The sequence below is a fragment of the Maniola hyperantus genome, chromosome 10, assembly GCF_902806685.2.
Source record: "Maniola hyperantus chromosome 10, iAphHyp1.2, whole genome shotgun sequence".
Classification (NCBI taxonomy): Eukaryota; Metazoa; Arthropoda; class Insecta; order Lepidoptera; family Nymphalidae; genus Maniola; species Maniola hyperantus.
In genome coordinates, this window is record NC_048545.1 from 10,502,441 (window position 1) to 10,517,239 (window position 14,799).

Genomic DNA, 14,799 nt, shown 5'->3' on the forward strand with positions numbered 1-14,799 from the left:
TTACATTCTAAAACAGATTTCTATTTATTTTTTGCATCATAGTTTTTTAATTATCGTGCAAAATGTCGAAAAAATACGACTGTAGTACGGAACGGACTCGCACTTGGCCGGTTTTTTAGGCTAGGGCTGACGTGAAATCTTAGTCGCTTCATAGCCTAACGGCGATTACGCAATGCACTTCCGTTATCCGAGTTCTATCCGTCATCCGTGAGAGTACCAGCGATTATCTACAACATATTATGTCATAAGCTACCGTACAAAATAAAAAGGAACGTATTTTCCTGGACTCGGGTCAGATGAGTGCGTAATCGCCGTAACGCGCATCACGTCATTTAGGTAACATTCTGACGCCTTCCAGAATAGGTGAAGCCCCGACGTTTTTTTACAAGTTCGTTTGTCTACCTAAATAGGTAACTCCATCAAGTGGATTTTTAATAATAGAGTCCTAGTCAATCAATCAATTAAAACTAAGCTCTATTGAAAAATTGTTATACTTAGTTAAAAATAAAACAGAGACAATAGAAAAAACTGGATTTTAAAGAATTAACCAGCGCGATGAAATAGTTTTTCAATAACGAGAGTTTTGTGGAGTGGTCGAGTTTTTCATTACTTTTTCAATATGGCCGCCGGGTGCGGGAAATAAAACAGAGTTATTGTGCTCTGGATTGTATCAGGAAAAGTACGACTTTCTCGGCAATGACTTACCTATTTATTAAATTAAAGACTGGGACACATCATCATCATCATCAACAAAAACAACTGATAGACATCCACTGCTGGACATAGGTATCTTGTAGGGATTTCCACACGCCACGGTCTTGCGCCGCCTGTATCCTGCTCTGAAACTCATATTAACAACTTATATTATAAGTCTGTACGTCCGTGTGTCAGAGCCTTATTACACACACGGCACAGCACACTGTTCCGTACACCTGTCTACTTATACTTATTGACTTAAGCCTGAATAGTTCAACGGTTAAAGGAGTGGACTGAAAACTGAAAGAGCGGCGGTTCAAACCCCCGCCCGTTGTACTATGTCGGTACCTATTCCTAGCACAAGCTTAGTTGGAGGGGAAAGGGGACTATTAGTCATTTGACATGGCTAATATTCTATTATGGGACAGTTGATTATTTTTTTGTGGTATAAAATGCTCTCGACATTTCAAAATTAAAACATAAGTATAGCAGAACAAAATAATTGGCATCATAAAGTTGCTGACGTCACTGCAGTGAGACAAGAAAAAGCCCAATATTATATATTTTTTTAATTTTGCTTGTTTCCATACATATTATTAAATTTAAAAAATATTAAATATGATTACATTGCTTGCAAAAGCATTATTTGCATTAAATTCAGGTGAGAGATGGAAAGTAGGTTACGAGTGCACTACGTCATAGAGATAAATACATATAGAGCAACATACTTCATACGTCAAGCGTCACAAAGTGCACCGCCACCTAATGATTAGCTCTTATCAATACTTATAATATCTATACTAATATCATAAAGAGGTAATGTCGTTAAGTTTGTTTGTAGGGGGTAATCTCTGGAACTACTGAACCGATTTCTGGTTTAAGACATTTATTGTTCCATAAAGAAATTTCCACTTACATGGAACTTACAGGCTATTAAAAAGTGGGTTACAAAATTTTATCTTAATGCGCACAGTGAATACATGGTAGGTACTAGGTACCGAATTAAAATAGGTTAAGTAGGTAATCATAGGTTATATACATTTCTAATTTCTAGTAGGTACATGTTAAGTATGATATTATTTTATAATAATTATACTAGTAGGTTGTTTTAAAATTTTAAAGCACCATCATAACAAAATTATACCGACGCATCGCGGGTCGATCGACGGACGACGCGAGCCACGGCAGATTCACTGCAAAGATTACATAGATTCATTCAAAACTAGTTACTAGATGTGGCAACAAAAAATATTGTTTCTACTTGATTTTGAAAATTATTTCACCAATAGAAAGCTACATTATTCCTGAGTGACATAGGCTACTTTTTATCCCGGAAAATCAAAGAGTTCCCGCGGGATTTTGCAAAATGTAAATCCACGCAGACGAAGTCACGGGAATCAGCTAGTTAGCCCTAAAATGAATATCCAATCTATCAGTAATCTGTCAACAATTCTCTTTGCAACGTTGGTGTTTGTCAAAAAATACCATAAAACACTGTCTTGATATCAGAATTCAGATAAATTCATTTTATTAGATTGATGATTGATTCCCTAACATTTTAAGTAAAAATAATATCGTATAAATATAACAACAGATTTTTTACACCAGAATAAAAGATTTTCAACTGATTAAGAGTAACGTCACAGAAAAAAACTATAAAGCTTGAATTTAGGACGTCATTGTAATAACATGACCGATAGCGATATCATAAAGACAGACAAAGTAAAAGTAGGTCCCAGTGTCCATTTTTTAAATGTTGACTATTAATAGGAAAAGACAGAAGGTACTTGTTCGATAGGCCAGATATTTGGTGGGCATTGCATGCTCTAGTAATATGTCATATCCCTTTGCTGTGTACTATCAGCCAACAATAAAGTGCACTGTGATGTACAATTTCTCTTCAAAGGTAGCCTCCTGGCCGGTAATGAAACGTAAACACACCTGAGCCGTAAAAATTCAAAAGAATTTCAACCTTAACAGTAATGATATTGAAGCTATTTTTATGCGTGAACATCTTTATGTATTGGTGGGTTCTTTCACGTGTAAGTGACAACTGTAAAAATATTACGAGCATTGCGTCTTCTGCCACGAAACTTTGAAAATCATTTTATTTTAAAAGAAATAGGAATCGTGTAATAAGCTTAATACAATTATGAAAAAGGTACTTACTTAACATTTTTTCTAATCTTGATTTTTTTGTGTTTTTCATCTTAACATGAGAACCACCTCCTTTTTAGTAGTCGGTTAAAATGTTCCAGTGTACAATAGATAGTTCCAGATACGATTTAAGAGAGTCTAAATCCATGCAAATGAAGTCACGGGCATCATCTAGTTCATATACGTAAGCCTATCTAAAATTTATCAGTGAGTAATAAAACATTCGGGAACGCTTTGAATTATAAAACCTACTTTTTTAGGGATCGTTCGTTTACTTTTTATCGGCGCTAGATCGCTGTCGTCCCTATCATGAATATTCTATACCCCTGAAGAAAGCTTTAGTGAAATTTTATGTCTCTACCCATATCAAGTGTAACTGAATTCATATAACTTTCTTTGTTCTCGAATATAGAATTAAGATCGAGAATATTTCACATGTATTTCACAAAAGAAACATTTATGAAATCACCTTGATAGAACTAGGTACCTAAATAGTTTCATTAAAGTTATTTCGTACAGTTAAAAAGCCGTACTGTAGCGACGTTGTTGTCTGTCACTAAAGACCATACAATTTTTAGGGTTCCGTACCTCAAAAGGAAAAACGGAACCCTTATAGGATCACTTTGTTGTCTGTCTGTCTGTCAAGAAACCTACAGGGTACTTCCCGTTGACCTAGAATCATGAAATTTGGCAGGTAGGTACATCATAAGATGTATATCATAAGCTATAAAGCTGGCATTTGGGGAAAAATCTAAAAACCGTGAATTTAGGGTTAGATCATACAAAAAAAATTAAATTGTGGTCATGAACTAATAATTAGTATTTTCAACTTTCGAAGTGAGATAACTATATCAAGTGGGGTATCATATGAAAGGTCTTCACCTGAAAATTCTAAAAAAGATTTTTATTTATTTTTATGCATCATAGTTTTTGAATTGTCGTGCAAAATGTCGAAAAAATATGACTGTGGTACGGAACCCTCATTGCGCGAGCCTGACTCGCACTTGGCCGGTTTTTTTGGATAGCTGTTTCTTCAATAATACTTATCGAGTCGGTATAGGTACTTCGAACAAAATGAAGTTTAAATTTCCTACCTAATGTAGTAGAAACTATTCGATAATGTTTTAAGCATTATGCTTTTAAAAGAGACTTACGTTAAATTTCACTAAGCTTCGCTGCTGCTTGGTGCCGTTGCCTATAATGGTATTTGAATTGTTAATGTTTATGCTTGACCTCTTTGGCACAGCTATACGAATTTAGCCTCGTAAACAAGGGTTCAGATAATAATAATTAGTTCAAAATAGAAATCTATAAGTAATATGTACAATGAGATATCACTTGAGGGAGTGTTTTTTTTCTCACTTTTATGTTTGTGTTTTTTACCTACCATCACTCAAGTAAAGTTGTAAGTAGGTATAGGTATAGTACGTGACAGGTCGAAATGGCAATCAGGGAGGGGACAACCCGCACACCCGCACGGCCCCGTTCTAACCCAGTGCGGGGGAACGCGGGTGACGGGCGGGTGTGCGAAGCGTCACCCCGCCTCATACACCGATTGCCATCCCGACATGTCATGGACTTATACCTACTATCTTTTTTGGCACATGTACAACCAGGTGCTCTTTTATTTTCAGGTTTATTCGAGACCGAGGGCGTTCGGATACCGGGAACGGAGTGCGACTACCAGTTCAGCCGGTCCGGTAACAAGCCGACCCACGGCCGGTTGTACAGCCCGCAATACCCGTCCATTTACCCCAACAATGTGCGCTGCTCTTATCATTTTCATGCCAGGTACGTACTTTTCATTTTTTTACAGACTATCGTAAACTTGAGAGCAATCAGAACTGCTGGCAAGTGATGATGCAGCCTAAGGACGTTTGTGCACTCATCCATGAAATCACGGATTCCGTAAAAATACGAATCAAATGACGAAAAACGACAAACATATTAGTGATCCTATAAGGGTCCACAAATTAATTCTACGGGTATCTTTAAAACAAGAGTGAATAGACACCTTCTAGGCAAACGCGTCCCATATTAGGCCACATCATCACTTCCCATCAGGTGTGATCGTGGTCAAGCGTGCGCCTATAACGAATAAAAAAAAACTTATGTAATAAGTTGTTTCCAATAAAATTAAAAGGGGTTATTCTTATATTCGTATAAGAACCAGTCAAGTAGGTGTATTACCTATCTATAAAAGACGACGTTGATGCTTGATTTAACCCTTATGTACTCGAAATCTTTGCCCTTATATCGTAAAAATGAAATGTAATACAGGTGTCTTGTCATTTTCAGGCCAAAGGATCGCGTGAAGGTAGTTTTTGAAGAAGTCTCCCTACAGAAAGGGGATATAAGGTACGTAGCAAAAGTCTATTTTGTCAGCGTCGCGTCTCGCTCCATTTACCTATCCTTCAATATGAATATTGAATTTTTAGTACATCTTGCTTTGATGGAACTTGGTATTTAAGTGTTACAAAATTTTAAGAATATTATTATTATTAGGAAAGGATTTACCATTTTAAGGATTTTATGATTAACTAGCGGCCGCCCACGATTTCACGTGACAAGAATTTAAATACTGTTTTATTCCTATACCGTAGGAATTTCAGAAAATTTGGCCTTATTCCTTGTCTATATTATAATGGAAACTTTCAGCAAAATTTCAGCTTACCAGATTTAGAAATTAAAGTTAGTCAGTGAGTGAGTTGGGTCTTTCTTTTTATAATTTTCTTAAATAAAAGAGGAATAATTTAATCAAATAATCAACTTAAACATTACCTACAGGATGTGTGGTTAATCCTGAATTGTAGTGGTTCCGGTAACCGGTATTTTGTGGTTATTTTGATTTAATAATTAAATTATTGACATAAGTCATCCTGGGTGTTTTTTTTTAAATTTCAATAAAATTATACAACGTTTTATTTTTTTGTTTAGTTACTATAATATAATTTACTAACCATCCCGTAGGCATAAAGAAATATAAATTTGATTTTATATCGAGTGTATTTTGGATTGTCTTTTAAATCCATACTAATATTATAAATGCGAAAGTGTGTCTGTCTGTCTGTCTGCTAGCCTTTCACGGTCCATCCTTTCAACCGATTTTGATGAAATTTGGTACAGAGATAGCTTGCATCCCGGGGAAGGACATAGGCTATTTTTATCCTTGAAAATCAAAGAGTTCCCACGGGATTTTTAAAAACCTTAATCCACGCGGACGAAGTCGCGGGCATCAGCTAGTCAATTAATATGTACATGAAAACAATTTTCTATTTGTATTTCATATTCTAATTATAAATAATATCAGCTGTGTCAAACAATGCTTTCAACGCTGCATTTGCACAGTAGTACTACGAATGCTCACTTGCATTAATGAGCTCAGCTATTCCACATATACTTGTTTAATTAAATGCATAACCCATCGCTACGTTATATAATTGAATTTACATTCCAATGTATTCTTGTTTGAATCGTATTGTGACATCGTGTATTATTTGGAGCATTGCTAATTTAGTGCTCAAAGATGGTAATTACTAAGTAAGCGGATCATAAATTATTATGTAGTAAGCATAATTATTTTAGGTATCAATCAACTCACGGTTATCCACAATCTCACTTGATAAAAAGCGATGATATGGCTACAAATTGACGTGCCTACGGTAAAAGACACTTATTCACTCCTGAGTTTATAGATATTAAAAAAAAAAAATCTAGATAACAATCTTTTTTAACCGGGGCTTTTATAGATGACTTATAAACAAGCCAGCCCTATCGTTATACACTAAATTCACATCAGACTAAGTATGATCTAAAAGTATAATAATACGGTAATAATAATGATTTGACAGCTAGTCAAATCATTAACTTTTTATCAAACGTCAAAATGCGCGCTTAGTAAGTATGCGAGATTCTATGAAATACCGGTGTGTGACGTCACAATCATTTGACGTGCTTTTTTTAGTTTAATCGATAATTTAAAATGGTTATTACACTTAAAACCAACAAAGGACGTGGATTTTACGTAGTTTGGAAGACCCTCTATTTAATAATGACTGAGAAATAATTTATTTTTGATGTAGTCAAATACCCAATTTGACAGAATTACTATCAAATCTAAGTACCTATACAATTCAATAATTGTCTAACATTCGATGTTGTTCTTTATCAATGAATTATTACGTAAATACTAACGTTCTTTATGCAGTTTATTAAAGTATTGTAAATTATTACAACTTTAATTAATAAAATATTTAACACTTACCTACCTACTTATTTACTAAAAAATTTACTTATTTTTTGTTGCCAAATAATTATGAACGCGATAAAAATTGTTCCGATCCATTTGAGAATATAAAACTCACTTTTGCAAATTATGTATAATTTTAACGAGAGGTAGGTATTTCCCATGGTATCCATTTATTAAAGCCTACTAACCACAGATAACGCTGACCGCCACCACAATAGTACCTACTACCTACCACGTAACTGCGTGGACTTACTCTGAAAATTATTATTTGGTACTTGCTGCCCTGGCGAACTTCGTTCCGCTTAACAGTCGATTCAAATTTTTTAAATTTTTCTCTCCGTAAGAACCATCCTCGTACTTCAAGGAATATTATAAAAAAAAGAATTAGCGAAATCGGTTCAGCGGTTCTCGAGATTTGCGATGAGCAACACATTTAGTGATTCATTTTTATTATAGATAAGTTATATTATATTTGGTAAATTATAGTAAACTAGCTTATGCTCGCTACTTAGTCCGCGTGGACTACACAAATTTTCAAAGCCCTATTTCACCCCCTTAAGGGGTTGAATTTTCAAAAATTATTTCTTAGCGGATGCCTACGTCATAATACAGTAGCTATCTGCATGCCAAACAGCCCGATCCGTCCAGTAGTTTGAGCTGTGCGTTGATTACGGTTGCATACAGTAGCAGAATTAGTCATCATCATCATCATCATCATGATCAACCCATCACCGGCTCACTACAGAGCACGGGTCTTCTCTCAGAGTGAGTAGGGTTTTGGCCATAGTCTACCACGCTGGCCATGTGCGGATTGGTAGACTTCACACACATTTGAGAACATTATGGAGAACTCTCAGGCATGCAGGTTTCCTCACGATGTTTTCCTTCACCGTTAAAGCAAGTGATATTTATTTAATTAAAACGAACATAACTCCGAAAAGTTAGAGGTGCGTGCCCGGGATCGAACCCCCGACCTCCGATTAGAAGGCGGACGTCCTAACCACTAGGCTATCACAGCTTAGACGTAGTATAACATCCCTATTAGGTAAGTTTGACCGACGGGGATAAGACAAAGCTAAGTTAGCTAACCAACTAGATATTCGTATTGTAACTAAATTAGGGATATTGAATGTAATTTCAGTATCAAACATATTCTAGATTTGAGCGAAATAAAACTGAAATGTTATCCGAATTCCACTCTACTTGTACTTTGATTCATTAGCCAGTACCAAACAAGATGCGAAAAGAAATCAAATTGATTAGATTACTTTGATTAAGCTACAAATCCTACGTGCACGATGCACCCGGCAAATACCTATCCTTATTTTAAACTAGCTGATGCCCGCGACTTCGTCCGCGTGGAATTAGGTTTTTAAAATCCCGTGGGAACTCTTTGATTTTCAGGGATTAAAAGTAATAGTTAATAATATTAACTAGATGATGCCCGCGACTTCGTCCGCGTGGATTGAGGTTTTTGGTTCCAGCAAGAACACTTTGATTTTCCGGAATAAATGTAGCGTGTGTGTAAGCTATCTCCATAACTGGACGGATTTGGCTGAAAAGAATGGCTTTCAGCGAAATCCATCCAGTCGTTTTTGCGTGAAAGAGTGACAACTGACAAACATACACACAAATATACAAACATTCGCCTTTATAATATTAGTGGGATGTGATAATTTATGTTCATGTTTTTATTTTATTTTTTCGTGATGTTGACGTTTATTCGTACGAGCCAGATATAATGAAATTTAATCTTTAACCTTATTTGCAGCTGCTTGCGCCGGGCGGACATCATCAAAGTGTTCGATGGCAGGGACACCGACTCTCCGGCGATTGCCATGCTGTGCAATGAGCTTACAGGTAACTCAATTTATGTTAGTACTTCGATAGGGAAGACTTCGATAGGGAAGACTTCGTTAGGCTGAACTAATTTGTCGTGGTAGAGACGATCTTTACTAGTAGCACGCCCCCGACACTTTTAAAAAGCGAACAGATTTAATCTACTATTGACAAGGACAGCCCTATACGTAAATCAAGCGGGACAAGGACAACACACAAGGTACTTTAGATAAACCTACATGCGTACTCTTACGGTCGTTGCGTGTACGGCGGAGTAAGTGTCGCTTCTTTACATAATAATATAATAGTTAGTATTCTATAATTTATATTGACACTACACTGCGAGGAAGCAGATTATATTAAAATGCAAAGTTTTGAAAAAAAAGTTAAGAAAGTATTTACATATTGTTGCTTAAATTTTAACACCTAGTAAGGCAGTTTATTCTCTTGTATACCTAAGTAAAAAACAAGCTCAAAAGCTAGGTTTTAGGCTTATTTTGGGTTTTGCATTTTGATTAATTTGCTAAACAAAGACGCCGTCGTTTCGGCCAATCAAATGTTATACTTATTAGAAACTTTTAAAGGAATAAAAAGTAAGAAACAGCACACGTAACATATTATGTGGAAACACATTAAAGTAACATTCAGAAATATAACTAAGAAAATCGTCATACATCTCTGAGTAGGTAGCTATAACCTACCACCTATTTCTCGCTAAGATGGAACACCGTAGTAAAGAGATTAAGTGAACTAGAACTAATTTGGCAACAAATTGACATGCACATTACGATATAACGACGTAGGTACGTACCTAACCTACATTACTTTGTCAAAGCTGTGTGATATAACATTTCAACGACTCTAACTCGAGACTACAGTCGAATCGCTAAGCGTTACTTAAGATTGAGTTAAAACGAGACAGATTTATCTGAGAGATATAGCTCTGTCTCGTATTATAATACGTACGTATTATAATACTAAACTTAAGTAACGATTAAGCGACTCTGAGTGCGGCAGTTAGGGTGAGATCGAAAGAGCGCACTCTGACATGCTTAGACTTAAGACAGAGTTAACATGAGACTGAGCTATATCTCTGACATAAGTCTGTCTCGTTTTAACTCAATCTTAAGTCTGACCAAAGTCAAAGTGCGCTCTATAGATTTCAGCCTGAGTGTAGCTGTAGTAGGCATGGCCCGAGCACAGGCTGCGCGAAACACCCTCTCGCGGATTTTGCATCGACAAAGCATTTCAAAAGTCGTTAATCGCAATTAACGGGGAGTTAGAGTTGAAGTAACTCCATTTACGTCTATATAAGTTCGTAACGCGTGGATCAAAAAATTTGAAACTGGTAATTTACAGTATTTTTCATATTATTCTCTACAAAAATAAATGATCTCAGAAAATGCGCAAACTTTTCTCGATAAAAAAAAATTGAAATTTTGTCTGTGTCTACAAAATTTCGTTCAGTTTGATTGGTTCATATTTAAATGAGAACTAAAATACGTTAAGGATGAAAAGCGCTATGGAGCGTGCTAGGGTAACGTGGTTACCCTAGCACGCTAGGTCTAGGGTAGCGGGATAGGCTAGGGTAACGTGGTACGGCAACAAAATATTCTATCTAATCCACAATATAGTCTAACAAAATACCTCGAACAGGTGTCATTATCGTTAGCTTCTATCAGGGAACTTGCAAAGTAAGAATAAATGTAGCATGAAGATTAAAGATACGCTGGGGTTTTCATACAACACTCTTTAGAAGCGCCGCGCTGAAACAATTTTTCACGGTGACATTTATTGAGTACCTACCTTTGCCTTCTAAGTGCCTTTACACAAGACGACAGTTTTGTCGCTCTCTGGCGCGGCAGTGTCTCCTGTGGTTTTGTAAATGGGATATCCCTGATTAGCTTATGCTCGTGACTTCGTCCGCGTGGACTACACAAATTTCAAACCCCGATTTCCTCCCCTTAGGGGTTGAATTTTCAAAATTCCTTTTGGTTGTTGGTTTGTCCTTCAATCACGTCACAATGGAGACACGGATCGACGTGATTTTTTGCATGGGTATAATTAAAGACCTGTAGAGTGACATAGGCTATTTTTTATCCCAGGAAATCAAAAGTTCCCACGGGATTTTTAAAAACCTAAATCCACGCGTACGAATTCGCGTTCGTCAGCTAGTTTGACATATAATCGTCGATTCTGGATTAAACCGAGAGTTCCCTCACTCTAGTTCACTTTCCTACCCTACAAAATGTCGTCGAGTGCAAAGGCTACTTTGTGTATGGCACTCACGGCAACGTGGAGTTCAATATAAACTCTTATATCTACAAAGCAAGCTTTAACAATCCATCAGGCCGAGTTACCTGCTTTACTCGCAGCAATCTCCCCTTTTACCGTAGGTACATTATTAGGGTTCCGTACTCGAAGGGTACCAATGGGAGTCAATACCCTTGTGGTTAAGACGTTCATCTCCTATTCGAGATATCGGAGATTCAATCCCGGGCCCGCAGACGCACCTCTAACTTTTTCGAAGTTATGTGCGTTTTAAGCAATTAAATATCACTTGCTTGAACGGTGAAGAAAAAGATCGTAGAAACGCCTGAGTTTCCATAATGTTTTCGAAGGTGTGTGAAATCTGCCAGCGTGGTGAACTATGACCAAACCCTTCTCATTCTGTAAGGAGATCAGTGCTCAGCAGTGAGCCGGTGCGGCAATGGGTATGATCATTAAAGTCACATAATATTGTAAATGTGAAAGTGTTTGTTTGTTGGTTTATCCTTCAATCACGTCGCAACGAAGAAAAGGAATTACGTGATTTTTGTATGGGTATAGTCAAAGACCTGGAGAGTGATAACAAGACTGATGAGAGGATTAACATAGGCTGCTTTTTATCCCGGAAAATCAAATAGTTCTCACGGGATTTTCAAAACCTAAATCCACGCGAACAAAGTTGCGGGCATCAGCTTAATGTAACATAAATCGGACAAAATACTTTAAGAATTCGTTCACGGTCACTGCTATCTGTTTATGGAACGAGCTTCCCTCGCAAATCCATCGTGCTGAATCCCTTAACAAATTTAAAATTGACGTCAAAGATCATTACCTATCTCTTTGCTATCATCAGTAACGGCATAGTATATTATTTAAATCTATATGTGTATATATATCTATGTAGTCTTATGTATGTCTATTATACTTTATTTGTATGTATTAGTGTATTAACAATATGTATTTTATATTCTTATTATATGGTTTAGTTTATTTAGCTATTGGTATTTAGGTTTATTTTACACCACCTCCCATTGTCCATTTGTTCGTTTTTTCCCTAGCGTTAAGGTTGTCTGGAAGAGATCGCTATTTAGCGATAAGACCGCCTTTTTGTACCTACTTATTAAGATTTCTTTTTGTAACCTGTCATTTGTGTTTCTGTGGTGCAATAAAGTATATACATACATACATACATCTACCGAGACTTATTGAAAATTATTTTGAGAATCACTGAGCGATAATAAAAATTTATGAATATACGTTGTTTCCGTAAGCTTTGTTGAAATTATAATGTTTCCCCTATTCCGCGCCATTCAATTTTATGCCGCCGCTATTTCCTTTCAGACATATGAAATGAATTATTCCTCAGCAATATACCTACTTGGAAGCCGCGATTTCATTGTAACTAGTCGATCGATGACTGGGAAATGGAGAGTTGTATTCGTGTACCCGTCCAGTCCTTGGTCGTAGTCTGAGTTCTGAATGAATAATGCGGTTTCAAGCTAAAATCTAGTTTTCGAATTTTAATTACACATTTTTTTTTTTAAAGAATATTAGCCATGTCAAATAACTAATATTCCTCTTTCCTCTCCAACTAAGCGTCAGGCTTGTGCTAGGAGTAGGTACGACAATAGTGCAACGGGCGGGGTTTGAACCGTCGACCTTTCGGTTTTCAGTCCACTCCTTTACCGGTTGAGCTATTGAGGCTCTTAATAAAGTGGTAGGTAGCGATTTTGTAATTGTCTTATAGATAAAACTTTGTCTATTCTATATCTCTAATCGCTCAATTCTCTCTATATATTATGATCCAACCCTAAATTACTTATTCATCTCTCCCTTTAAGAAATCTATCTTCCGTTTTCTCCTTCCATAGCTTCCCGATATCATGCTGCCAATAATATTTTTTAGTCATCACCAAGTATTTCTATTTTTAAGTGTTTAATTTTAATTTGTCCTCTCAGCTCTTACAGATAACCTTTTTGTAAAAGTATAAATTTTATAAGAAAAGACGAAAGAAGGGAAAAACATTTATTCCAGCGTAAAGTGTCACAAACAAAGATCTAACTATTATAATAAAGATTAATTATTTAAAAGAGTAGCAGTCCGATTTTTTTTTTTAAATTCAGATACAAGTTAGCCCTTGACTGTAATCTCACCTGGTGGTAAGTGATGATGCAGTCTAAGATGATAGCGGGCTACCCTGGAAGGGGTATGGCAGTTTTTATTAAACCCATACCCCTTTGGTTTCTACACGGCATCGTACCGGAACGCTAAATCGCTTGGCGCCACGGCTTTGACGGTAGGGTGGTAACTAGCCACGGCCGAAGCCTCCCACCAGACCAGACCAGAAATTTAGAAATTATAAAATTCCAAACCCCTGCCGGGAATCGAACCCGGGACCTCCCACTCTTAAGACCACAGCGCTCACCACTGCGCCAGGGAGGTCGTCAAAAGTTAATTAATTAGTTAAGTTAGTTAGTTAATCGCCGATTTAAGTTTTTATCACACTTTTAAAGCTTATTTCACACTACGGGATATAAATTATATTATAGTCCGATCAATATTAATGTTCCCAGCATTCGTACCAATTTTTAGAGCTAAAAATTGGTACCTTAGAATGTTGGGAACGCCAATATTGACCGGACTATAATATAATTTATATCCCGTAGTGTGAAATAAGCTTTACTATAGTCAAGGTAACAAAAATGGTATCCCATTCTGAGCAGCACGCAATGTTTGCTAACTAGAAAGTAGACATTATTCAAACCAAGAATTACGAGTAGGGGCCGTATAGGGGCCTATTGAAGTGCGGTCAGCAATCACGTCTCGAGTCTCGACCGAGGTGAACCGCAAACAATCAGGATAGGTTCCATACGATTTTTTCCTTGGAATAAGCTTGGTTAAAGGTCTGGACAGATAGGATGCGCGACTGCTGTATTAGGCATGGCAAAACGTTACGCTGAAGTCATTGAACGTGCGCACGATTTTAATATTAAACGAATTAATTAATTAATTATATCGCTGACATAAAGCTGTCTCGTCTGAACTGAAAATTAAATCTGAGCAAAGTCAAAATACGCGCTACCTATAGATCTCAGCCTACGTCTTAGTGCTAGTATATCGTACAAACTTACCTCAATAGTAGTGCAACGGACAACAGTTCAGCGTAATTAATGATATCTCAAACTAAGAGTAGGTAACCAGAGCTATTCTCCATTTCCAAAAGGATTCTGCATTTTCAACGACGAGACCGAAATATCCACTTCTATAATTATTATGTTCCTAAAAATTAAGACAGGTATGTATTTCTTTACCTCTTCCTATAAATAAATCATCATTCGGCATGGTAGCTGTAAATCTTCATGTTACACACTCGATCATACGAAGTGACATTACATATCCATTGCAGCATTTTCATTTCCGTTCCAGTGCTCATGCATTACTTGCTATCACATTGCATTTTATTCTAGAGCCAATTTACGGTACGATAATAGTGACATCGTACCGGGATTGATCGTTTCGCTGCACAGATTTGGGATAGGGTAGATACCAGCCAGGTCCGAGCCTTCCACCACACCAGATCAGAGACAATT

The 14,799-nt window shown here is 36.7% G+C and overlaps 1 protein-coding gene across 2 annotated transcripts in view; it reads left to right on the plus strand.

Annotated features, from left to right (window-relative positions):
• The window catches only part of Sol1, a 267,617-nt gene that overhangs the window by 168,108 nt on the left and 84,710 nt on the right, over positions 1-14,799 (plus strand). For both annotated transcript variants that reach the window (XM_069501499.1, XM_069501500.1), the window contains 3 exons: positions 4,488-4,644; positions 5,152-5,211; positions 8,874-8,962. In XM_069501499.1, the coding sequence (XP_069357600.1) occupies positions 4,488-4,644; positions 5,152-5,211; positions 8,874-8,962 (306 nt within the window). The remainder of the gene's footprint in view (positions 1-4,487; positions 4,645-5,151; positions 5,212-8,873; positions 8,963-14,799) is intronic.